This window comes from Pinus tabuliformis, chromosome 4_1 (assembly GCF_031772625.1).
Source record: "Pinus tabuliformis cultivar Carrire ecotype Pingquan chromosome 4_1, CPIR1, whole genome shotgun sequence".
NCBI classification, from domain to species: Eukaryota; Viridiplantae; Streptophyta; class Pinopsida; order Pinales; family Pinaceae; genus Pinus; species Pinus tabuliformis.
Genome location: NC_142303.1, coordinates 221785097 through 221811070, shown reverse-complemented (window position 1 = coordinate 221811070; position 25974 = coordinate 221785097). Strand labels below are relative to the sequence as shown.

The following is a 25974-nucleotide window of genomic DNA, read 5'->3' as shown; positions in this document are numbered from 1 at the left end:
AAACATCAAAAGAAAAAGATATACACCAGGAACCCACCGCAAAGAAAGAAGAAATGAATCCAATCATAAACTCTCAAGACAGAAGGACATATCAAGAAGAAAAAGGTTCAAGAAGTGAAAGATCACATCGAGAAAGAAGAAATGAATCCGACCATATCTTATAATGCATTGGCCGGAATTACCACTCCTCAAACTATCAATATAGAAGGACATATCAAGAAGTGAAAGATCACATCGAGCATCAAGAAATGAATCCAACCATATCTTGTAATACATTGGAAGAAATTACCACTCCTCAAACTATCAAGATAGAAGGACATATCAAGAAGAAAAAGGTAATAGTGTTGATTGATTCGGGTAGTACCCATAATTTTATTCATTGTAAGATAGCCAAGGAATTGAATTGCTTCCTATATCCAGCAACAAAGTGTCAAGTGATGGTTGCAAGTGGAGGAACCATAAATTGCCCTGGAAAGTGTCATATTATCAAGCTATCCAAGGGAGAATATGTATTGAATAGCCCAATGCTTTCCATTCCAATGGGTGGTGCTAATGTTTAATAAGAGTCCAATGGCTACAATCTTTGGGTACGATAGCTTTTAATTTTCAAGAACTTTTCTTGAAATTTCAATGGGAATGAAAGGAAGTTGAATTGAGGGGTATCGAAGGGAAACCAGAAAAGATAATCAACTCTAACAGCATGACAAAGCTTCTAAATAAAGAGCAACGAGGCGTAATTGCACGATTATGTTCACTAGAGGATCCCACATCGAAATCATGTATTTCTCCAAATCTCCAAAACGTTTTGGACAATCATTCCAAGGTATTTGAGACTCCCAAAGGCCTCTCACCTATTCGTGATCATGATCATGCTATTCATTTGATTCCAGGAAGTATTCCTCCAAACATCAAGCCTTCCAGATATCCATGTGCACAAAGAAGTGGGAACTCAAAAGTTGCAGAAGATCTCAGTTCAAATAGTATTGCAAGAACATGACAAGGAAGGAAAAATCATATTGGAACCTGAAGCAGTCACAAAACCGAGAAATCGACAGCTACGAAATAGATCAATTTCAGAGTATCTCATCAAGTGGAATAACTTACTTGCTGAAGATTCCACATGGTAGGACAAGAATTTATACAGAAGCATCAAGAACTACTCAAGCGTTGAGGACAACACTTTTTGAAGGAGAGGGCAGAAAAGAAACATCCAAGGATCAAGTTTTTGGCGGGGCATCAAAGCAAGCTGAAGAATATCAAGATCTGCATTGAAGAAACAAACCTTAATCTTGATCAAACCCTAACAATCTACAACAACATTTCACAACAATAAGGGTGTTGGAGAATAATAGTGAAAATATGAATCATTCAAAACTCGGGTACATGGCAACCTCCCACAAGATCTGTCATCACAAATCATTGATGCCGCGTACTACAATATTTGAAGCAATACGATGCCATCTCAAATCAAGCAAGGAATCATCTCCTCACCCTAGAAGAACATCATTATAGAGGGAGCATCAATGCATCTTCATCATCCATCATCAAAGTGATCAAGTAGAAGAGTTCATATTTACTTGTTAAGTAAGTATATTTCATTTTATAATCAAGTTTTGTTAAATGACTTCATGATTGCAAGGAGGTAAGGAGGATTGTCATAATCCTCATAGATAAAAAGAAGCCAGAATCAAGAAAAATGTCTCCTTTCAATTCATGGGAAGGAACTCTTAAGGTTCTCTCATCCTTATGTAACAAGAAAGGAGACACATAAAAGAGATACATGAAATGCTTGAAAATATACTCTTAAATGCAATGAAGGTGGTCATATCACTTAGACCTATCTTAAGGTGTCAAATAATAGGGGGCTGTCTTCATGAGATCTCAATTGAGAGATCTAGGAAAGATGATAAGAAGATAATCATCAAGGTAACAAATATCCATGAACAAAGAAGGTTACCTCATTTGACAACTTGTGGTATCTATGTTAGATAGAAGGCAAAAATGTTGGAGGATACAATTATGTGCAGAAAGGAAAGGAAATGACATAATAGTTTAAGATTCAATGCCATGGAAAGAAGCTCATATTGCCAAAAAGATGGAGGAAGCTGAAGAAAAGAGGAAAGAGGGGGCAACAGATCTCCACTACGATTAAGATGGCCTCCCTCACAAAAGGATATTATCATAAGCTCCTCGACATTTTGTTAAATATATGACTATGATATTAAGATGCAGTGTGGCATCATGAAAGCATTAGAAGCAATAGCTTGTGGCATCACCATGGGAATCATGAAGAACAAAATCCATGGCAATCAAACATGAAAGACATAACTCTTGGGAACCTCATTAGACATTGAAGGAAAGGAAGAAGTCACCCAGGATAGGTCTCATCATACATAAAGTCAAAAGGGAAACATCTGCAAGATGAGGATATACAAGATCCTCAAGATTCTCTGATAGAATCCTAATTGGAGTATTCACTAATCTAGAGTGGAAGCAAGTGTTTCATCAAGAAATCCAACTCATGAAATTCATGGATGATGTTATGGTGACATAAGAATAGAAGCAGATCAAGGGGTTGAAGACGATTCAATCAAGAAAGTTGTTGGAAGAAGCCTAGATGACCTAAAGGTGAAATGAGGTATGTTTGCATGTATTCAATATTATAATCTCATGTCGTATGGTTGCAAGTAATATAGATCATCACTTCTATCTTAAGAAGCATGATCAAGGGAAAAGGATCTCCTCTTCTAAAAAGATGCAGAAAGGCATAAGTCACACTACATGAAATCAACATAATATGTCCTCATATAAAGTATGAGGTGATTGACTACGATTATAGAACTTTGTTTAGAAACCCCTGAGAATGAAATGTGTGAGGAAGAAAGAGATCGTGAGCTATGCAAATATGATGAATGCAATCAACATCCAAAAGACCAAGAAGAGTTGACTAGGAAATCTCTCGTAAAGATATGAAGACTCTGATGAAAGTCTAAAAAGTGGAGACCCTTGACAATAGATATATTTGGGAAATGTGTCAACATGTATGCAAGATGTTGATACCTACAGAAAGATGTCATGATGAAGAGCCATCTCATAAGGTATGATTTGATGTAATATGATGTTTTGATTTCTTCAATAATATCTCGATAATGCAGGGCTACTCGAACAAGAGTTGTAAATACAAGTACAACTAGCATTCATGTAATGGATGGAAGAAGCATGATGAGACAGAAGTAGTCATATAAAAGTTCCAGATAGGAAGAATGCCACTTTCCATGAAGAAAAGAATGACATGATGAACTAAGGAGGAAAGTGATCGATGGTCGTTGCCCTACAAGGAAGAAGCTCAACTAAATTTCATGACATCAAGGAGAGAAGTTGATCAAGCAGATGAAGGACCCATGAAGAAGAAGTTGTTGATGTATAGAAGAGTCCCAAGCTAAGAGTGAGCTCTGACAAGTTCCCGATTAAAAGGGAGCTTAGGCAAGTTTCTAATTAGAGGAAACTTGGGCATATCTTCCCCAATTAAGAGGGAGAGTTAGACACAACATTCTTGTCTTCACTTTGGAAGAAAGAATGGAGGATTGGGTAATCATGTGACATCAGATGCTCTTTGAGGATGTGTAGGGCATCCAAGACGAGTAGGCAAGAAGACCAATATTCTTTGAGGGTTGGGAACCCAAGATAAGAATATTCCTAGAAGGTCATACTCAGTGAACACCCGGGTGGGTATGTACCTTGAGAGACAATGATGAAGGTGTCTATAGTCATTGGTCTCGCCAACATTGTACTCTGATCTAATGAGATAGAGTTGTCAATCAAGGCCTTGTTGTGGAAACAATGTTGGTTACTATGATGCTATAACAGAGGCTACCAGTTTGATTCTTTTTATGAGAAAATCTTCATATTGAGAATGACCAAGTACCATTATAAATACCTTCCTAGTTAAGAGGGAGTGTTGAAAAAAACGTAACTAGGTTCTGTATTTACAAATGTAATTTTGATCTTTGCACTTATAAATAAAAATAAATATTATTTTTGTTATCTATAACAATGAGTCTCTTGCTCATTGAATAAGTCAAGCAAGTCAAAGAGTCAATGTCATGCTCTTCTTGAGCTCATGTCTAATGCATACAAGTCTACAAAATGTCTAGATTAGCCCTCCAAGACAAACGCAATCCTCTTGATGGAGTTGGCCAACAAAACGAAGTAAAATCAATCATGTTGGCTTGCATAAATGACACATATTCAATGGTTCAAGTCAAACTTATTATGGAGAATGAAACCACTATATATATCCAATAGGGTTTGCACAAAAGAGAGACAACTGAACTCAAATTCCTGTGAAATATCATGGACACAAAATTTGGATTCTCTGAGATCTTCGCATACATTTCTGTAGTTTTTGGATGGGCACAATCAGACACATTCTCAGATATCTCTGAAACTGCGCAAGAAATCATAGTGTAACCTTCTATGTGGTAACACTATTGGCATGCTCTCTAGATAGTCACAAGTTAAGCAACGTTGTGATAAGAAGAATCTTGGTGATCCTATAGTAACTCACTCTGTCTCGATACACATCTAGATGTTGTCATAAGTCTTGGTTTATTTGTGATAAGGATATCCCTATCTCGCATACTTCCCGACATAGTCATGATCTTGATCATGATCTCGGTGGTGAATTGATGATACAAATCTCACTACAACGAACAACGTAGTCACAACCTTGGCAACTGAGTGACGATGATCTCTAAACAATACACTCTCGGCAGAAATAGTCACAGTATCGAATGATGAGGATCTTGGCGATTACATAATGACACTTTGTAACTGTATACATGTCTCAGCATACACTCTGAAATGATCTGAGTATAGTGTTGATCATGATATCGATCATAATCTTGGTGAAGACAAGGTGCAACTCTCATAAGTATACATATACATATCAGTATGAAGACCTCGCTGACATGAAGATGATCTCAGTAAGAATGCAGCAATGATCTAAGTGAAAGGGAAGTTGTGGTGCAGAAGTAATAATCTCATTGTTATAATGAATATCTCAGTGAACGTGCAATAATGATAACTACAATGAAGCAACAATGATGATGATGGTCTCAATAGTAATGAAGCAGAAGAAGAGGATCAGTGTCTTGGTCTTGGAGTGGCTCAGTGTGTCAAGGGTCCTGGTCTTGGTGTTTGTCAATCAAAGTCTCTATAAGAAAAAATTTGTGCATGTTTTCTTCTCCAAGGAGAGGTTTTGGCCCTAGCAGAAAGCCAACATCGTGTGTCTTTGTCCCTTGTATTTTGGTAACTGTATGATGATGTAAGGAATACACACACTAATAATATCAAGAGAAGACTATGCTAATAAGAAAAAGTTAAAATACCTCACAAATAGTTATCATCACGAAGAAAAATCTCAATCAACTCTAACTGCCCTAGATTCTTCGACAGAATTCTCCCTAATTGAGAGGGAGTGTTAAATTATGCAACTACATCAAATTCCACTTTGGACAACTCATTTGATGGAGATGATGATTGCATTGAATTTCTCTTTTCAAGAGGACCAAAATTGACCTACAGATCTTAATCAAATCGGATAAGGGAAAGTGTACTTATGAAGGAAAGCCCACATATGCACATTTGGACAAGGTCCACCCCAAAGCAAATTGGACACCCATGGAAGCCTATAAATATAAATATCCTCAGGCTCATTTGGATATCACCAAGCATCTTCTTCTTCTCTTCTTCATTGATTGGTTCACATAGGTTTGAGGCTAAGACGACAAAAGAAGTTCACAAGGGTCTAAAATTACAAGGTCTGAGGCTCGCACTTGTTTTAGGGTTTTGGGTTACAGTCGCTAGCTTGCCACAAGGTAGATTCGGCCATAGTCGCAGGCATCACAGGCTCAAGGGAGCGATTGGTAACCTTCAGTCACACACACAACTCGTCATACATGCTACCTGAAAGTTTGACTGAGTTTTGACCATTGACCGCAATTGACCACAGACAGGAAAAATTGTCTCTGATATATCTTGATGCTGGAATCATATTTCTGAACGTGATTAGGTTGTTGGATGATATTGTGTTAAGCTCATTATACTATCTGCTAAACATTTTATGACAATCTAATAGAAGAAGATTTTTCAAATGGTTTTCCCTCTAGTGGGGTTTTTCCCTGGTCCATTACCAAATCTAGTGTTTCTTATTGATGTGTTGATTGTCTCCTTTGTCATTGCATTTAGTGTTCTATTTTCAATTACTATTGATAAATGGAAAGACTAATTGTATTTGAAAAAAATGCTAATTGAAGTATTGAATTCGACTAAAGTAATTAATACAACATAGAACAACCTAAAAAATAAACATACCCAAAATAACTCGCACTAGAAGAAAATAAACTCAGCCTTCCACTAATTAGCACTAGTCAACTGCTTCTTGCACTCCTAACTTTTAGGAATTCACCCTAAATTTTAGGAACTCGTCCTACTTTTTAGGAATTAGCTCCTAACTCATAGGAACTCGTGCATGCTCAAGGAGAAACTCATTGTAGTTCCTTTGATTAAGGTACAAATCAAGGAACCCTTTCTCGCTAACATTTTCAACAATATTGGTGATTTATATTATTGTTCCTAACTTGTTATATTTCAAGCATTTAATCATTTATTGGAACATTTTGCTTTGTTTTGTTACATATATTTTGGATTCATTAAAGCGAATTGTAAGCTTGCATGGTCATGATTGACTTAAGAAGATTACCTTTTGTTGATAGGGATAAGCCCCCTTGGCTTCCTAAAGTGAAGGGGAAATGCACTAAGGTGACAATGATGTATTTCCCATCTTGTTGTCACAAGTTAACCCCTGTGTTGGGAATTTTCACAAGGGTGTTAGTTTATGGGTTTACAAGGGGAAAGAGGTGGAAGAGAAGAGTCAATGTCAATAGCGTCAAGATTCAATGAATTCAAAATGTAGCAAGGCATTAGATTCCTAATTATACCTGTGTAACATAATCTTATATTTATCCCCGATGGTTAGATTGGTCGAGTCCCCATTGTTAAAAGCACCTTTGCTACTAAAAGGTCACAAGTTCAATTCTCTCAACACCCTTGGGGTCAGGCTTCGTGGCTGAGCCAACAAGAAATGATCCCTTCCAATGGATTTGTTTAATATAAATATTCCATAAACATAGAGATCACAAGTCTCCAAAATCCATGAACCACATAAATTTAAAATTACAAAAAAACAAAGGAAAAAAATAAAACCAACCAACCAAACTTATATTCATAAAACTCTTAACTTTTCGGAACTCATAGTAACTCATAGTATTTATAGGTTTTCTTTAGAGAATCTCATGCGAAGACTAAAAATGTTTCTCAATTTAAACCATGCAATTCTATCATTAACTAGAATGATATCCCACAACCGACAAAAACACATTATTTAACATTTTCTCATCTTTAAATGTGCATGAAACTACCAAATAATGTGACTTTATGAACTCGTGACATACACGATGACTACATGAAAATCAAAGCATGCTACATAATGTAATGAGCTGATGGGGTATACAACTGAGTTAGTTAACCAATTACATAATTAGACCTGGGCTATTATAGAAATCCTAATCTTTATGAAATATATTTGCTTCATGAATTTTACTGTATTGGTGTGCAATCAGAAGTATACGAAAAAGGTGTGATAACGATGATTAAGTACATCTACAAGTAAACGAAAAAGGTGTGAAAACGATGATTAAGTGACTAATAAGTTAAAAAGGTGATGCAAGTTAGTTTTAATAGAATATACTCATCTCTTTGATCTATACTCTATGGCTTATGGGTTCCCTCATTAATGAGAAACCTTCAAACTTTATACAATTTGCCTTTGAATCTCTCTTTATATCTGTCTGCTTTATGGCTTATACATTTCCACGTTGATAGGGCCTTCAAACTTAAATTACTTGGCTTGCCAATGAATCTCTTTGTAACAATTGCTTGATTTGAATGAAACATCTTTCCCGGTCATATTTGTTACGACGATTTGATGTGAATAAAAAAATTTCAGTAACTTATTTTAAGAAACTAGTTTGATCTAAGTTTTACCTTTTGAGATGAGAATAACTAATATTTCCTTTAGGCCAATATAATTTATTGAATTCAGTTGATTCCAAATCTCTAAATTAACCATGCTGATAAAATCACTCTAGAAAAATAGGAACAATCACAGGCACACATCAGAAGAGAAATACTAAGCACATGAGCAACAACACTTACCACATGAAATAAAGCTATATGTATATTGATTAGCCCCATTTAGCATTCAACTACCAGTAGACAGTGACATACCACCTAGATGCTTAAGCAGTGGGTTTTCTCTGCTGTCATATAGAGCACACATTCGTAAATCTATCAAAAAGGAAAAGGATAGATCTACTAGACCAGGATGGTTTCCAGCAAAACTTAAGTAGCAGCAACTAAATGATGAAAAAGAGCTGAGAGACCATAGATAGTTGTTAATTACAATCATGTTATTCGAAGTACATGCTTCATATGTTCGAAACGAACAAAATCTACCAAACAACACGATAAGTAACATAATGTCCCGTTAGATCGCTGTCATAAATAAGCTTCACAACTTTGCCACGTCTCAGGCCATAGTATCGTGCAATCGGATCAGTCTCTAGCATACGGGGCAGCTGAAGATCATTAAACAGATATCAGAAATACATACAGCAAGAAAAGTGTCCAAACAATCATATTATAAAATTTTCCCTTCACAAGAAACGAATAATACAGCTCTTTCAAATTATACTATTACTTGTACAGGCATTATTCTTAAACAACAAATCCAAATTCTTCTCAACCCAAAAACATGCATCACACTGACATCCCATCGATTCCCTTAATCACGGAGTACTGGTCATTACATAAAATTGATGTTTAACATAAATCTCTCTGCATCTAAGAACACAAAAAAACTTTTGCAGTATAAACAAGTGTAGGAGGCAAGACAGTGAAATTCACTGTAATAAGGGGAAGGACACCAGATGACTGTGTGAAAGGGTAAGAGATTATTAGTAGCATGCCCTCTTGAGAATTGAGAAGTGAAAAGAAGACTCTTATACAATCCACAAGAAGACGCAAAGGAAATTCGAAGGTAATATTAAATATTCCATAATATTCACCACTAAAAGTAGAGAGTAGAAACCGATGTCATCTATAAGATGTAACGACAAGTCAACCCTTATTAACAATCATATATTGCTGGTAAAGTTTGGTAAAAGGAGCAATTCAACTGAAAGATACCTGATTTTCTTTAACACCATACTGTTGAAGAAGCGCATTCTTCTCTGCCAACGTGAGAATTTGATGTTCAGGTACAAGAGCGTGCTCCTTTACATTCATAAGTAAGTCTGTCTCCTTTACATACACAAAAGAGAAACCTTAAGACACTGCAAGATAATATATTAACTTTTGCAAATACCACCACCGATTTTATTCGACCTCTAAACATTAGCCAGAAGTCACTTTAACAGGCTCCTGCCTAGAATTTGCACGCTTCACAGGTACAACAGTCATTATAATAGATTTAGATTGCATTGTTTATCACCTATAAATGTTTCTATGTATACTTGCAGATATACTTAAATCTAATTTTCCATGCCCTAAAAATGTAAACATGAGCTTCCTCGCATACCATTTCCTCCTAAACTGTTGAGAAGTATAATGCCGTAAACTTGGAAGCATATTTATGTAATAATTTTTATTTAAGCACTCCCATTAAACTCAAGAGGGCCACTGCAACTGGCCCAACGAGGTCAGGCACCACAAGCATCTTTATTGTGCAGCAAAAATGGCCCTCAAGTGATCTTCCACTAAGCTAAGCTGCTGCACTAAGCTAAGCTGCTGCAACAGGGGGGTAGTTTTCTGTCAATATCACCCAAGACATGCACCTGGAACCAACCCTTTATTTTTGAACCTTGAAAGTGCTCTGACATGCCACCGTCTTCAACATTAAACCACGATCGCATTGATTATATTGTACTTTTTCACTCTTCAACATGACAGTTTCCTGATACAATTTGCTAATTATAATATATTATCAATTTAACATATATACTGTCGGTATATTTGAGGTATATTAAATGCTATCCCTCCCTCAAAACGTTTCGGCCTTCAACCATAATATACACTGACATCTAAACACTGTTGAATTTGACACCACCTCCAGAATTGAACATAACAATCACAAGTATCATGGACGATGGCATGTTGAATGACTTGTGATTTGTCAAAGGAATGCAATATTCAATATAGCTGTGAATCAAACTGGGAAAATTTTAAGGATCCAATATTTATATTAAACTGTAGCAGCTTCAGCAAATCTTTATTTATATGAACACAATTAGATTACTTCAATATTTCTCTTATCCCAATTATGATTAGACAAGTGCCTTAAGAGTGACTTACATTAACAAAATTACAAATACAAGAAATGCTTTGTTCACTTGTCCAATAACCAATGATAGCAATGACAACTAGAAGTATTCCTTTAGAAACAATGTCACAATAATACTAGCTATCAATGAGGAAAAGAGAGCATTAATCCACAATGTTACTCTTTAAGCCAATCTTATCAAACAATTGCTAACTCAATTATCCCTTTAGAGCACTTACGTTCTTAGTTAGATGAGGATGCAAACAATGAATGCCAATGCAAGAATGCAATATGCAAGTGAGATGCAAGGGATGCAAAATACAATGAAATGCAAGATGGGGCAGCCAAGAAAATGATGATTGCAGCAGTAAGAACGGAACCCAATTCCACCAGAACACACTTATTCAAGAGGCACAAGATGCAAGGAAGAAAAGCCAAATGAACTTTGATGACTGCCAACAAATTTTGCCACCATTGCAATGCTTGATTCAGGCCTTATGCAGTATATATCATACCTCTACTTATTATGACAGCCTTCAACAAATGATAAGTAATGCAAGCCAAAAAAATGCCAATGATTAAATATGCTTGCAACTTGATTATTATGCCACTGCTAGGTGATTCAATCACTTCTATAGGTTAATTTAGATGGTTGTAGCAAACCTCTGTTACACGGGAACCGCTCCCTAGAAGTGGGAAACTCGTTCCAGTGGTTCCCGCGCTCCCGGAAGCTTTGGAACTATATGGGAACGTTCCCTTTTCTGTGGGAGCTGCAATGGGAGCTTGGGAAAGTTCCGGGAGCTTTGAAGACTGTTTTTTTTTGGAGTTCCCGCGTTCCCTGGGGTTGGGGAATACAGAGCATGTAGAAAAATATGTTGAACTTCCCACAAAACATGAGGCTTTCTTGAAACCTTCACGGGGAGAAAGGCCAAAGACATCCTTAACACCGATATCCTTAATTGAGAAACTGGAGCAATCCCTTGATGGGTTAAGGAAGCGTGTGACACCTCAATGTAAGGGGGATATCTGGGGTGTCATGCTGATGAGTATTTTTTTTTTGTTTATGTATATGTATCGCAGAATATTGTGTGCATATTGTATGTGGCAATCAATGCTTAACCATTAGAGTCGCTTTACTTTTTCTCATAAGAATAACTAGAGAAACATAGGTAAAATTTTTCCTTTGTATTTTTAAGGCAGATTGTTTCAAACACTGGTCATGTTTCAGAGAGCTAATAATGAACTTGACATTTTAATATTTTATATATATAAAAGGGAGAGACTCGGGAAGAGAGACACCCAGAGAATATATTTCTATATAAGAGAGATTATATATTTAAATTGATTTTAATACTTGAATATTTTGATTTAATATTAATTTTGATTATTATATAATTATATATTTTATATTTTTATATTTTAAATTTTTTTATTATATAATATTACCGTTCCCGATTAGCCGTTTCCTGTAAATTTTGGGGAAACCTCTAGCCGTTCCCGATACCCGTACCCAAGTTCCCAACGTTCCCACGTTCCAGAAACTCATGCAACATAGTAGCAAACATATCAAATCTGGAAATTACCCAACAGTCCACAAAAATTCACTTATATGCACTCAATTTGACTTCAAGATTGATTCTTAATGCCTTAGGTGATTAATTAGTGAATTTAGGCTGATCTTAGATGTGTTTAGGCCCTAAATACACTGTTGACATAAAATGCTTCAAAAGTATAAATGAAGACAGTGATGACAGAGGGATTAGAGAGCAAACCAAGAGGCTTAATGGCCTTGGAGGTGCCTAGAGCTTCTTCTAATGCACTTGACTACCTGCAACCACCAAGTTAGCTCCAAAATTGTTGCAAAACAAATTATTAGAGATAAAATACTAAAACATACCAACTCAATGACTAGAGAATGGCCAAATGAGGGATAGGATAGGCTAGGGCTAGAAGAGGGGCAGCAGCTAGGGCTTGGTGTGAATTTCTAACATGAAATTCTACTGCAGTAACTGATTTATTTCTCCTACTGAAATAACTTATTTACAAAACCCTTCAATAAATATCAAAATAAAGTCTACTGTAGTTGTCACATAATAACATAGAGAAAATAACAATGATATACAAGCACAAGAATCAATCACATCAACACAGTGATTTTTGGACAATTGTCTCCGGAAAAACCCAATGCCGGAAAACCGATACAGCAGATGAGGGTTTATTTATTATTCTTCAACAATAATCTCTTTACAAGGAACGATTTTACAGAATATAGAGACACCTCTGAGAGAAACACCTGAGACAATTTTTCCCTTTGCTCTGGAGAAATTCTGACACCCTGATGACTATTTAGCCTTCACTGCGTCACTTCTGCGTGAGGCATGTGTGAGGACTGTGTCCCTTGTTGTGTTGTCTCTCTGATGCTCTGCGTCACCTCTTCCTCAGTCTCTCGCTGATATTGATGCTCTCCTCTTCCTTCACCCTACAACTCTCCCTCTGAAATCGAGCTCCTTTTCCTTGAGAATCGATTTCCCTTGGGTTACTGAATATTTGCCCGGTGTATTTCCAAATGATTCTCAAGTCTTCTCTTATACTTTTCCTGTTGATGATTCAAAGGCCGAGATTAAGTCCCTAATCAATGGCTAAGATTAAAACAGACTTGATTCTCATCTCTTAGAAGCTTCTCACCCATATTTTTATTAATACCCATTAATATTTTTATTTTCCTAAGTTTAGACTTAGGAACCCAGTTAAAAATATTAATTATTTTAATAACTCACAATCCGGGTGGAATTTATCCAAACGATTTCTGACTCTTGGAGATCTCATGTATTCTAGCCCCTCCACAAAATTTTGGAGCTAGAGCACATCTGATGCTACCCAAAATCAACACTAGGCCCTTAAGAAAAGGCCCTAAAAAGGCTTGACGGCAAGGGATCAAGGCCCAAGGGGCTCGCGACCTTAAGAGAAAGGGCCATGTTACCGCTCAAACTAGCAAGGGTCCTAAAGGGGATCCTTGAAGGGCTACCACTAGGCTCAAGGCAACAAATGGAGCAATAGCCCACTGTCACCTCGACTAAGGCTCCCTGCTCTTTATGAACTTTCACCAATGGGAGGAGACCCGTTATGATGAGGATCACTAAATGGATAGACCAATGACAGGGTGAGGGGTGATCCTAGAAGCCTATTCACAAGAGAGGCTCAAATATGTGGCTTGATTACTTTGGAGGCAAGGTTTAAAGCTCTCAAGGAGGGGCTTAAGGGGAATTTCAAGGCTTGGATTTAGGGTATGTATCCAATAATGGAGATTTCTAGGCCTTGAAATTCTTGTGAAAGCTTGGATTCCCAGTGATCCTTGAAGAATTACCTTTAATAGTGTATAGGAACACAGGGGACCAAGTGCACCCATGGGTGGGTCAACGGGGTAGGGTTTAGCAACCAATGATATGCTTGACCTATTCTGAAGGGGGAAAGGGACCAAAGAAAGAATTTTTAATGCAAGACAATGTGAGGGTCCCAATGAGGCTTCTAGCCTAAGGAAACTAAGGGCAAGATTCAATCTCGAGGCTAGGGCTTGAGATATCTCAAAATCCCACTGTCGGAATTTCTTCAAAATTGGAGGGAACCTATGAAACACACCAGCGTAGTAGGGGCCAAGAGATCGAACCTTTTTGATGGGTGGTTTGCAAGATAAATGATGCCCTAGGAGACCTAATGGGCTAGGCCTAGAAAAGGAAAGGGAGTTGGGTGAGAAACATTTAAGATGATCACCTTTGGGTGGACCAGTGCCTAATCCTTTGGGGAGAAATGGAGTCACGTAAAATTATGACCATGGACCTTTGAATTTTCTAGGTCAAGGAGGCCTCAAAGACAACTTCGCTTGGCACTAAGGCAAACAACAAAAGCAACTTCAAAGACTTTATACTTCGTTTTGCAAGATAAATGGTTTATCAAGATGAATTTCAGTAATGAAACATCCCTAGGAACATTCATTCATTATACATGGCCCATACATGAAGCATTCTCTATCCAGAAACAAAATTTTCACAACTTCGCATGAGAGATGCAGCAAATAAGCCCTCAGATAGCGAAATCCCAACAACAATGTATTTGACAAAATTAGAAAAAAAGAATAGCATTAAAATGTACTTACATGTATAAGAATATATCCAACCATCCAAAAACATGCCATCTAAAAGCTCCAACACATATGAAAATTATCCAAACATCAAAATTCATTCCATGCTCCAAAAATTCGTCCTCCAAGAGGGATAGCGAAAATCTCTTAAGAGATACAAGTTCCAAACCAGTGATGATGAGAAATGAACTCTCATAATTTGTATTTATACACTTCTAAGGAATTTGACTTAGCTATTTGAGCCTACATTAGCCCGTAAAATAAAAATAAACTGCAAATAACTAACATTTGTTGACAAACCCACCAAACTAGCCCATAAAAAATATAACAAGCCTCTCAAGAGATCGAATGATCAATAATGCATGTCATTAGGCCAAAATGATGAATTGCATTTCCAAAAGTAATGGACAAGGGGTTGGCCCCTTGTTCTCCACATAATAAACCTGTGGTGCTCCCAATAGCTGTGAGGGCACACAAGTGACCTCATGGGTGTCCAAGTAAGTCAAGGGTGCTTGCAGACCATTTGTAAGGGCTCAAATGATGGTGTAAGTGATGCCACATCAGAATACAAGTCCCGGGTCATCTGCCAAGTGCATGGTACAACTGTGGGGTTGGCTGGGCAAAGGTGAAGGTGCATCTTCCTAGTCCAATAGGTGAATCTCGAGCAATTTCTGAACATCTCTAGGGATCCATGGAGTGTTTTCTACTGTTGTGAAGGCCCATGGCTCTTAACACACACCCTACATGTGCGAATGTAGCCCTCTAGAGGATTAGTACCCCGTATAGAGAGACCAAACCCAAAATGAAGACCACCTACAATCCTACATAAAATCCAATGTGTCCCCTAGCATTCCAGTACAACAAGTCATCAAGGAAATCAAGTAAAAAAACTTACAAACCATGGACGACATGTAGGGACTTCATAATGGCATGCCCTTCCATAATGGGCTTTGGCATGTGCTAATGTCTCCAAGCTCCAGATAGGGTTAGCCAAGTATCCCATTAGGTGGCTTCTACTTCTAAAGGGAATACTATGTCTAAGGTACATCCTTTAAAGGGTGGTTTTATGCGATAAAGAGATGAATGGAGTAGAGAATGAAAGGGGCAACCCTAGGTCACACGTTGGGGTACAAGGGTAGCCAGTAAAAGGGAAGCCCACACTTGGGTATATAATATATAGGAGGGAGCAATAGTGGTACATGAGGTGCCCCGGACTTGATTTTTCCACCCTTCTTTATATGCCTTTTGCCTTTAATGATGTTTCTTTAATTAACTACTCGGGGCTCAAGGGACAAGAGCATCATGTGTGAGATATAGAAGTGGATACCCCTTTTACGATAGGGTGGTTCATTGCCCACCGGGGGTTGAGACAATCATGGGTTCCTAAATGATAAAGGAGGCTCATCTAAGGCCTATAAGAACCAGGGTGATGGCCATGATGATGGGGTAGAGCTCATGTATTGGCTTTTGCCCGTGTGCTAAATGTGTTTGTCCCAGCCACCTTTTGCATTTTGTTGTACATTTTCATGTTGAATGTGGCCAATTATGCTTTTACTTTTCTTTTCAACTGCATCAACCTTCGGGGCATCATTCCAGGCCCAACCCAAGGTGTGGGCAAGGAGAAAGGGAAAACTAGCCTTATGTGGAACCAGTGGAGGAATGTGGACCTAGGTGGGAGAAATGATAAATGGGGCTATAATGAGCGAAAAAGGGGTAATATATGGATGAGGGAGCTGTTGATTTTGGGTAGCATCAGATGTGCTCTAACCTTGGAAATTGGTGGAGAGGCTAACACACATGAGATCTCCAAGACCCAGAAATCGTTTGGAGAAATTCCACCCGGATGAGGAGTTATTAAAATAATTAATATTTTTAATGGGTTCCTAAGTCTAAACTTAGGAAAATAAAAATATTAATGTGTATTAATAAAATATGGGTGAGAAAGTTCCAAGTGATGAGGATCAAGCCAGTTCTAATCTTAGTCCTTGATTAGGGACTTAATCTCGACCATTGATTGGTCAAAGGGAAATGTATAAGAGGAGGCTTGAGGGTCAGTGGGAGACACAGCAAGCGATCAAAGAATTCGATTTCCTAGGGCAAGGTTTGCTGATGAAATCGAGTTAGTGATCAGAGTTGCAGTGAGGGACAGTTTAGCGATGGATTTTCATATGAGGCTGAAGAATACATAGCAGAGAGGTAGCGCAGCGCCAGGAGAGACAGCACAGGCCCTAGAAGGGCTAACGCAGAGGCCGAAGTGCTTACGCAGAGGATGCAGAAGGCTGACACAGGTGACGCAGAAGCCGTAGAGGCTAATGCTAAGCCTCAGAGGCAACGCTGGGGAGATTCTGTGGGCACACTGGGAGCAAATCAACAAATTCTGAGCCAGGAGAGGATGATGTAGCTCCTAAAGGAGTGACGCAGTTCCAAAGCAGTGCTTGGAGCAGCGTTCGCTGTCCAGCATAAGTAACAACCAGAGTCATTGTGGGGTTCGATCATCTGGTTGCTGATTAGCCAAAATATCTATCTCCGGATAGAGGTACTACTGCCGAGGATATTCTCTATTGGGTGAGCCATTTCTTGCACCCTACTTGTATTCACGAAATCTGCTTAATAATACAAACCCTCTATATGCTGCACCAGTTTTCCCGAATTGGGTTTTCCCTGGGGACGATTGTCCAAAAATAACAGTGTCCCTTGTGTTATTGTCTCAGTATATTTCAGTGCATGATCTATATATTTGTGACGGCTGCAACAGTGTTTACTTCGATGTTTATGCAATTAAATAACTTGTTAATGTAAAGAACAAATAGGAGATTGTAAACTAGTAATTAAAGTAAGTGTTTCTAATGTGTTAGATTTAGGAATTTTCACAAGAGCAAGAGCATGCAACCAAAATTAGGGTTTCCCATGAAGTACCATCCCTAAAGCCAAAGGGTCAGTAAAAGAGATCCCACAAGACTAAAATCCAAGGTTAACATCCAAAAGGGGTCTAGGGGACAAGAGCACAGACCTAGTACATTCTTTCCGCTGAATCCTTGCATTAATCCATGCCCATAAGCGTCCATGATAAACAAACTATAATACTCAATTACCAAATGACAAGGCATACCTTTAGGTTTGGAAGGCCCACATTCAAATGTACAATCATGGTAGGTGGGTGAGGGACCACATCGCTGACTCAGGTGACGAAGAAGTGGCACAACAAGCTAGTTGGTCATTGCAGGGATGTTGGTTGCCAGCGGAGGACCATCTTGGAGAAAAAAAATTTCCTATGGATATCACCCGCAAAATTGTGGGTAACAAGCCAAAAATGGCCACGACAAGGCAAAACAAGGTTGTCGCAAAGGGATAGAGGGGTAAAAGGTTGTTGTCTAGTCTTGGAGAGCATTCGGATAGGCCTAGAAGGCTTAAAAAAATTTGGACCCCTACAATCACAAGAATTTCGTCATGAAATTCCCAAAAATCACTTCCTTAGGGCCAGCGTCTTCCCTTTCTAGCTAGACGTTGAGCTTGGAGGGCGACTGAGGGCTAGATCTTGCCTTCCTAGGCCTAGATCAACCTCAAAAGCCTAACAAAATTTTCTTGAAAGCTTGAATATTCACCTGCACAAATGAATGAAAGAATTCCAAAACCCCAAATATATACAAAAATTTCAAAACCCCAAAAACTCCAGGTGATACAAAATAAAAACAAGGGTTAGAAATATTTTACAAAAAGAAGGCACTCTATCAGTTTGGTCAAAGGATAAGTCAACTATCGTGAGAAGCGAATCAAGCGAGCGAGATGCAGATTTTCCGCCTCATATTTGTTGCGTTGATAATGAATCATGAGCAAAATTACGATATCTTACCTCTTTGGTTAATTATAGCCAATGTCAATTAGCATAGGTGTAAAGCTTTGAAAACATTTATTGCATAAGGGTTTTATAAATATGCCTCTCGGCATGGCTAAAACAAACTTGAATTTTATTTGTAAGCACTTTGTTTTGTTATATAAAAACTCTGTTTCGATTCCATTTTGTTGTGCGATCTCGATGTGTGGATAATTAACTTGTGAAAGCTTGATAGTGCTACCTGCTTCTCGTAGGAGGGCCCCCTCGAGATAGTAAGGTCTTCGTTTATTAACAGTTAGTATTTCAGTTTATATTTCCTATAGATTTTTGTCAATTCATTTGAGTAATTGAGTTTTGATTCTTAGATATAAGTTTGAGATTGTTTTTGCTAATCATTTTATTGTTCAGGTGAAGAGAGATTTCAGATGCACATGGATAGAGTACAATCTAACATAGCAGTAGGAGTATAAGCTTTACATTGTAGTGATTTTCAATTACAGAACTAATCCTTCTTTAAGTTAGAACATATTTGTTTGTAAGTGTGATTTTATTGCAGAGAGTGATTTGATTTGAGTGCAAGTGTGATTTACATTTAAGCAAGTGTGGTTTTCTGATTTTCATTCAAGCAAGTGTGATTCATATTTAAGCAAGTGTGGTTTTGAGAGTAATTTACATTTAAGTAGTTATGGTTTTCAAGAGTGATTTTTCATATTTAAGCAAGTGTAATTTTAAGAGAAAGAGTGATTTTATTTTAAAGCAAGTGTGAGTGTGATCATTATCCAAGCAAGGAGAATTGATTTCATTTTGTATAAGTTACATAGCTATAGAAAAACATGTGCATTTCGATAACTCATATTAACTTAGGAATTGAATGAGTGACAAAGACTCTTGGCACATACACTTCATCAGTTTACTAGCCCTGGTTGATAATTCATGTAAGTAATTTAACATCAATTAAATTACCAAACAACAACCTTCAAGAAATTATAAGTAATGCAAGCCAAAATAATGCCAATGATTTGCTAATGATAAAATATGCTTGTAACTTGATTATTATGCCATTTCCAGTTGATTTTATCACTGTTGTAGGTGAATTTAGATGATTGTAGCAAACATATCAAATCTGGAAATTACCCAACAGTCCACAAAAATTCATTTATATGTAGTCAATTTGACTTCAAGATTAATTCTTAATCCCTTAGGTGATTAATTAGTGAATTTAGGCTTATCTTAGATGTGTTTAGGCCTTGAATACATTGTTGTCATAAAATGCTTCAAAATCTTAAATGAAGACAGTGATGACAAAGAAGGATTAGAGAGCAAACCAAGACACCTAATGGCCTTGCAGGTGCCTAGAGCTTCTTCTAATGCACCTGACTACCTACAACCACCAAGTTAGCTCCAAAATAGTTGTAAAACAAATTAATAGATATAAAATACTAATACAAACCAACTCAATGACTGAAGAATGGCCAAATGAGGGCTAGAAGGATAGCCTAGGGCTAGAAGAGGGGCCATGGCTAGGGTTAAGGCCCTTAAAGGCCTGTGACCTTAAGAAAAGGCCTTAAAAATGGAAAACGAGAGCCTAAAAAGGCTTGACGATGAGGGATCAAGGCCCAATGGGCCTGTTGCCTTAAGGAAAAGGGCCAAAAATGGCCATGACAAGCCAAAACAAGGTTGCCGCAAGGGGATAGAGGGGTAAAAGGTTGCCTTCTAGGGTTAGAGCCTTCGGCTAAGCCTAGAAGGCCTCGAAAAAAATTGGACCCCTGCAATCACAAGAATTTCGTCATGAAATGCCCAAAAATCACTTCCTTAAGGCTAACATCTTCCCTTTTTGGCTAGATGTTGAGCTTGGAGGGTGACTAAGGGCTTGATCTTGCCTTCCTATGCCTAAATCAGCCTCAAAACCCCAATAAAATTTTATTGAAAGCTTGAAGATTCACCTACACAAATGAATGAAAGAATTCCAAAGTTCAAACACCCAAATATATATATATATATATATATATATATATATATATATATATTTCAAAACCCCATGTGCTCCAAAAAAAAAAACAAGGGTTAGAAATAATTTACAAATATTTACAATATTTACAAATTAAAATTACAAGCTCTCATTAGCAAATTAATTCTTTTTAGCCCAAGATCAAAAAATATTTTGAAAATATTTTTTAAATAAATTGCAATGGATGAATAATTTTGAAAGATAGACCAACCAAAACCCTTCTGCAAAATAATTCACCACAATGAAAACTTAGAGCCCAAACAAGGTTGGCTCTTCCCCACAATCTGTGAACTTGGAGCCCAAGGGCTAGCGTACCTGTAAATCTCTATAAATTCTCAAGATAAACTGTTAATTCATATAGTGAATCAAATCACCTAAGATAACTCGTACCAATAGAATGTTCTTATCACCGACAAATGAAATAACAATTAAAAATTATTCAACACAATATAGGATAAACACATAGCTAACACATACCACAAATCAACAAATAGAAGAACACCATGAACTGAACCACAAAGTCTTTCTATTATGATAAAAAATGTTCCCGACAAAGAAACAACTCAGTATAAGCGTTACAAAATTACATCATCCACAGATGTGAAATAAAAACTCAATAGCTTCCTTTTATAGAGAAAACTCATCCTCAGATACCTTGATCTTCTTTTAATCTCCACTGTCGAATTTTTATTTTTGAGGTAAAATTCGAATTTCTCTTAAAACCCATTTTTTATTAATCCAAAAATTAATATTTTGGATTGATTTCCTCAAAAATTTGACTTTGACTTAACTACCAAGGTCTAAGGGCTCAAATTTTGATTCTCTTATAATATCCATTTTACCCTTGGTGGAGGACCTCCAAAATTTGACTTCTTTTTGACCCCACAAATTTTTTATTATTTTCCACTTGGAGATAAATTAATTTCTCTATAATTAATTTTTGATTCAAAATTTATTAATTTTTTGGCCGAGGATTTTAATTTAATTTAGCCAGAAAAATTAATTAATTGACTCTAGAGAATTAATAATTTTTCCACCCTCAAATATTTTAGACATGGTGTCTGACTGCGAGGGACCATGCACTAAAATATTTTTACATCAAAATAATTACAATATCAACCCTTAGAAGGGGAAATACACATTTAGACATAGACCCTCAATAGTTTACCTAATTTTGCGACACAATATGATCTAGTATGAAACCAAGTGTGTTTATAATAAAATAATTTAGCCATGGTGTCTAACTGTGAGGGACTATGCACTAAATTTATTCTTAAACACACTTTTACACGAGACTCAATAAACACTAGGACTTGTTTAGAAATTTAGGGCAGCTAGATTAGGTGATTTCTCTTATTTTGATAACTGCTTGTGATGCATTTAAAATTATCTTAATTAGTTTCTTCTTTCACTTGTTATTATTATGTTCTTATCATCAAACAACTACCAAATCATAAATAACAATGAGACAAGAAGACACAAGATATAGGCGATTAACCAGGGCCAAAACCTCTCCACTTGAGAGGAAAACCCGCAAGAATTCTTCTCTTCTTATAGAACTTCAAATGACGAATTCCAAGACCTAATACCTTGACAAAGATCCCTCCAAGACCAAGTCAACCTTTCTCCTTGATGAGCAATTTCGATCCCAACAACTTCTTCAGCAACTTCGATCCCAACAGTTTCTTCTGCAACTTCGACCAAACAATTTCTTCTACAATTTCAACCCAACAATTTCTTCTGCAATTTCAACCCAGTATATTCTTCTGTAATTTCGACCCAACAGTTACTTTTGTAATTTCGACCCAGCAGTTTCTTCTATAATTTCAACCCAACAGTTTCTTCTATAATTTCGACTCAACAGTGTTCCAATACTTTGACTTTCCTAGCAACTTTCCAGCACTTCAACTTGCCCAACAACTTCCCAGCACTTCGACTTGCCCAACAACTTTCCAGCAATTCGATTTGCCCAACAACTTTAGAAACCCTAACACAAGAGAGAGAGAGAGACACCGAAAACTTTGAACTTGTTCTTCTTCTTCTTCATCCTTTTTCAGTTTCTTTCTTGATGAGATTGAACTTGCTTGTTATATGTCCAAATGAGGTCAAGTTCCTTCTTATTTATAGGCTCTACAAGGGTACGAATTCCTTCCTTTAGGCAGACTTGTCCTCTTGTGGAAGCCAGCTTGATCTTTGCGCCATGACGAGGCCTTGGAGGGTCTTTTGACTCTATTTTGAACATGTCCAAAAGGGTCTTCCATACATGACAAGGACTCTTATGACTTTTTGATTCAATGACAAGCCCTAGAAGCATTCAATGGGTGCTTGACTTAAAAATAAATTTCCCTTGAGCATGAAACCCATGCCTCAAGAACAATAATAATAAATTTATTTTTCTCTTTACATTAAATACATAAAATTATGATTACATATGTCATTATGAAGACCGAACCTAGTTACATATTTCAACAATCCCTCTTAACTAGGGAGGTATTCATAATCTATACAAGGTACTTGGACATTCTCGAACCAAAGAATTCTCGTAAGAATAATCGGATTGGTAAGCCAGAGCATCTCATCCTACTAACCAACATTGTCACATAGCAAGGCCTTGACAAACAACTCTATCTCTCCACAAGATTAGAACACAATGCTGGCGAGACCAATGACTAACAAACACCATCATCATCGTTTATCAAGGTAGATACCCCACCCGGGTGTTCATAGGGTATGCCCTTTTAGGACAATTCCTATCTTGGAATAACACATCCTCAAGGAATTTCCTCTTCAACTACTCTTATCTTAGATTCCCTACCACATCCTCTAAGAGTATCGGAATCAGTCTCAAATGCTTCCCCAATCCTCCATTCTTTCTTCACAATATGAAGACAAGAATGATGTGTCTATCTTTCTTGATGGCCTTCACTAAGATTTACAACTATTAGTACTGGTCTAATGCATGACACATGAATTAGAGAACCATATGTCACTCCCTCTTAACGAGGGAGGACCAACTCATTCCTATAAAAGGAATATACCCAAGCTCCCTCTTAACTAGGGACTTGTTTCTAACAACGACTCTTTGGTGGAGATCATGGTACTATCAATTGCTAGTAGGGCTCCTCCTTTCGATGTCATGAACTTCAACTTTTTCATCATGGAGCCCTCATCTTCCAATTCTTCTTTGTAGGGCAACAACCATCCATCATTTTCCTTCCAACCAACCATAGTGTTGGACCAATAGTCATATAATCCTTCTTTGCATCGGAGAGTGATCTTCTAGTCCACATCTAGGTTTTCTTCACATAGCTACCTCTTCCAAGTCATTTTTCTCTTAGGATCTTCCATCCATTCCCATGAGTACTAGTTGTAGGTGACATCTACAACTCTCTTTTGATAGCCCTGTTACAACCCAACCAAATGTTGTTCAAAAATCAAAATGAACATCAAATCAAAGTTACCTTTTATGATGGCTTACGATATCAACATCCTGCACATTTGCAAACACATCTCCAAGACTTCCAATGTCAAGGGTCTTCTTCTTTTCCAAACTTTATCAAGGTCTTCTTTTCCATGGAGATGTCATGTCAAAACCTTCTAGTCATCGGATGTTGATTCCTTATTTTACGTGACCATAGTTGCAATTTTAATGAACTCTTCTTTCTTCCTTCACATATTGATTCCCCAAGAACTTCTCGGCATGGTTCCTTCATTATGATTATCAACCACCTCATATTCCATATGAGGACATATTACGTTTATTTCATCTGATCAACATGTGAACTAGTTCAAGGCTTATACCTTTATGCATCTTAAAGGAAAAGTTCCTTCCTTTTCGATTATGTTTATGAGATATTCATGTTATTTGCAACTATATAATGACATGACTTAATCTATTAAATACATACATGCCTCTTTTCTTCTTTTGGTCATCTAGACTTCCTTCAATAGCTTCCTTTCCTTACTTGAAAGTACTTCAATCATACTGCACTCCTATGTCATCATACCATCATCCTTCTAAACAAAGGATCCCACACAAGGTGGAGTGTAGACCATTAGCGAGAAATTTGCTTCTTCCAAGTAGAGGTGAACCTTCTAGTGAAGATTCCAATGGAAGATCTTAATTATCATATTTCTGCAAATGCTCCTTCCTAATAATGATGGTGTATGATGATTCTTTCTATCATGCTAGATGACTTTCTTCATATATGCTACTTATGCTTTCAATGAGGTCACCAAGAGCTACTTCCTTTCCATGATGACTGTTACATCCATTTAGACTAATTTCAGCTATCCTTCTATAATGAGCTCTTGCTTCAATTGTATGCTTCTACCATGATGCCATCTCTTAATATGATGCATCCTTATAATGCTTTCTATAGTAATACTTTAACCATGGTAGAGGTATTTTCACCTCCTACTTTTCCTTGCTATGTACCTAAGAGACCTTAACAATGAAGATATATCCCTTCCTTCTTGGATTTCTTCTCATCAAGTTTTTCTACTTCTTCAGTGATATGGGCTTCAATTCTTTCTTTCCTTTTCTTATTGTCCTTCTTGAGTTTCAGACAATCTCTCTTGAAATGCCCATATTCTTGATAGCCATAGCATTGGATCTTTGACATATCGATCTTCTTCTTTTTCTGAGGAACAAACTTCCCAAATATTCCTTTCCCCCTAGCCATGTCAACAAATGCTTGCACTTGCTCATTTGATCCTACATCGCTTTTTGCTTTCAACCTAGTTTCTTCAATCTTACACAATGACCAAAGTTCATGAATGGGGTAGCTTCCTTCTTTCCATAGATGCTTTATACTGCCCCATTCCTCCAGTAGTGCATTGAACACAACTGTGGTCATTTCTTTATCAGACATTATTTCCCCCAACTCTTGTTGTTGGTCTCTTATTTGTGACACCCTCATAAGGTATAAGGCTATTCCTTCTTCCTTTGACATCTTCATATGATATAACTCAGTTCTCAAAGATATCACTTCTCCTGCATTGCTTACAAAAAATAATTCTACTAGCTTGTCATAGATTTCTTTTGATGTCTCCAACTTTGCTACATAAGGAATGAGGGGATCCTTGATGAATTCTATAAGAATCCTTTGAACCCCTTTCATATACATTGACAATGCTTAAGATTCTTCTTGTGATGGTTTGAAGACCATACCATTGATGTGTCCAATAACTTTCTTCTCTATGAGGATCAAATTTGTCCCCTTTTTCATGCAAGGAAATTCGATGACCCAACCAATTTGTTGCTTTCCATGCAAAATAAAGTCATTTTGATAGATTCAGATTTAGATATTTATTAAAGAGATACTTACTTGTCAAGGGAAGATGCTTCTTTGATGATGATATCTTCAACTGGATGCCTTTCTTTATGATGTTGATGATAGAAGATGTCCTCTGGATGACGATGTCTTCCTTCAAAAGTGACCCTTGACTCAAAGAGAGGGAGATCACCTTGATTCCTTGATGATGATGGCAATGCTTCTTCTTGCTTCACTTGCACGTAGTTGCTTCAATGTGTAGTCCTTCTTTGAGTGGATGTA

General features: G+C 37.2%; 1 protein-coding gene across 1 annotated transcript in view; it reads right to left on the bottom strand.

Moving 5' to 3' along the window:
* Window positions 1–8281: 8281 nt before the first annotated feature.
* The window catches only part of LOC149175033 (DNA-directed RNA polymerases II and IV subunit 5A-like), a 198417-nt gene continuing 180724 nt past the window's right edge, over window positions 8282–25974 (bottom strand). Inside the window, exons 3-4 of the mRNA XM_089422734.1 lie at window positions 9310–9423; window positions 8282–8699 (exon numbers count right to left, since the gene is read on the bottom strand). Coding sequence (XP_089278860.1) covers window positions 8574–8699; window positions 9310–9423 — 240 coding nt within the window. The 3' untranslated portion in view covers window positions 8282–8573. The remainder of the gene's footprint in view (window positions 8700–9309; window positions 9424–25974) is intronic.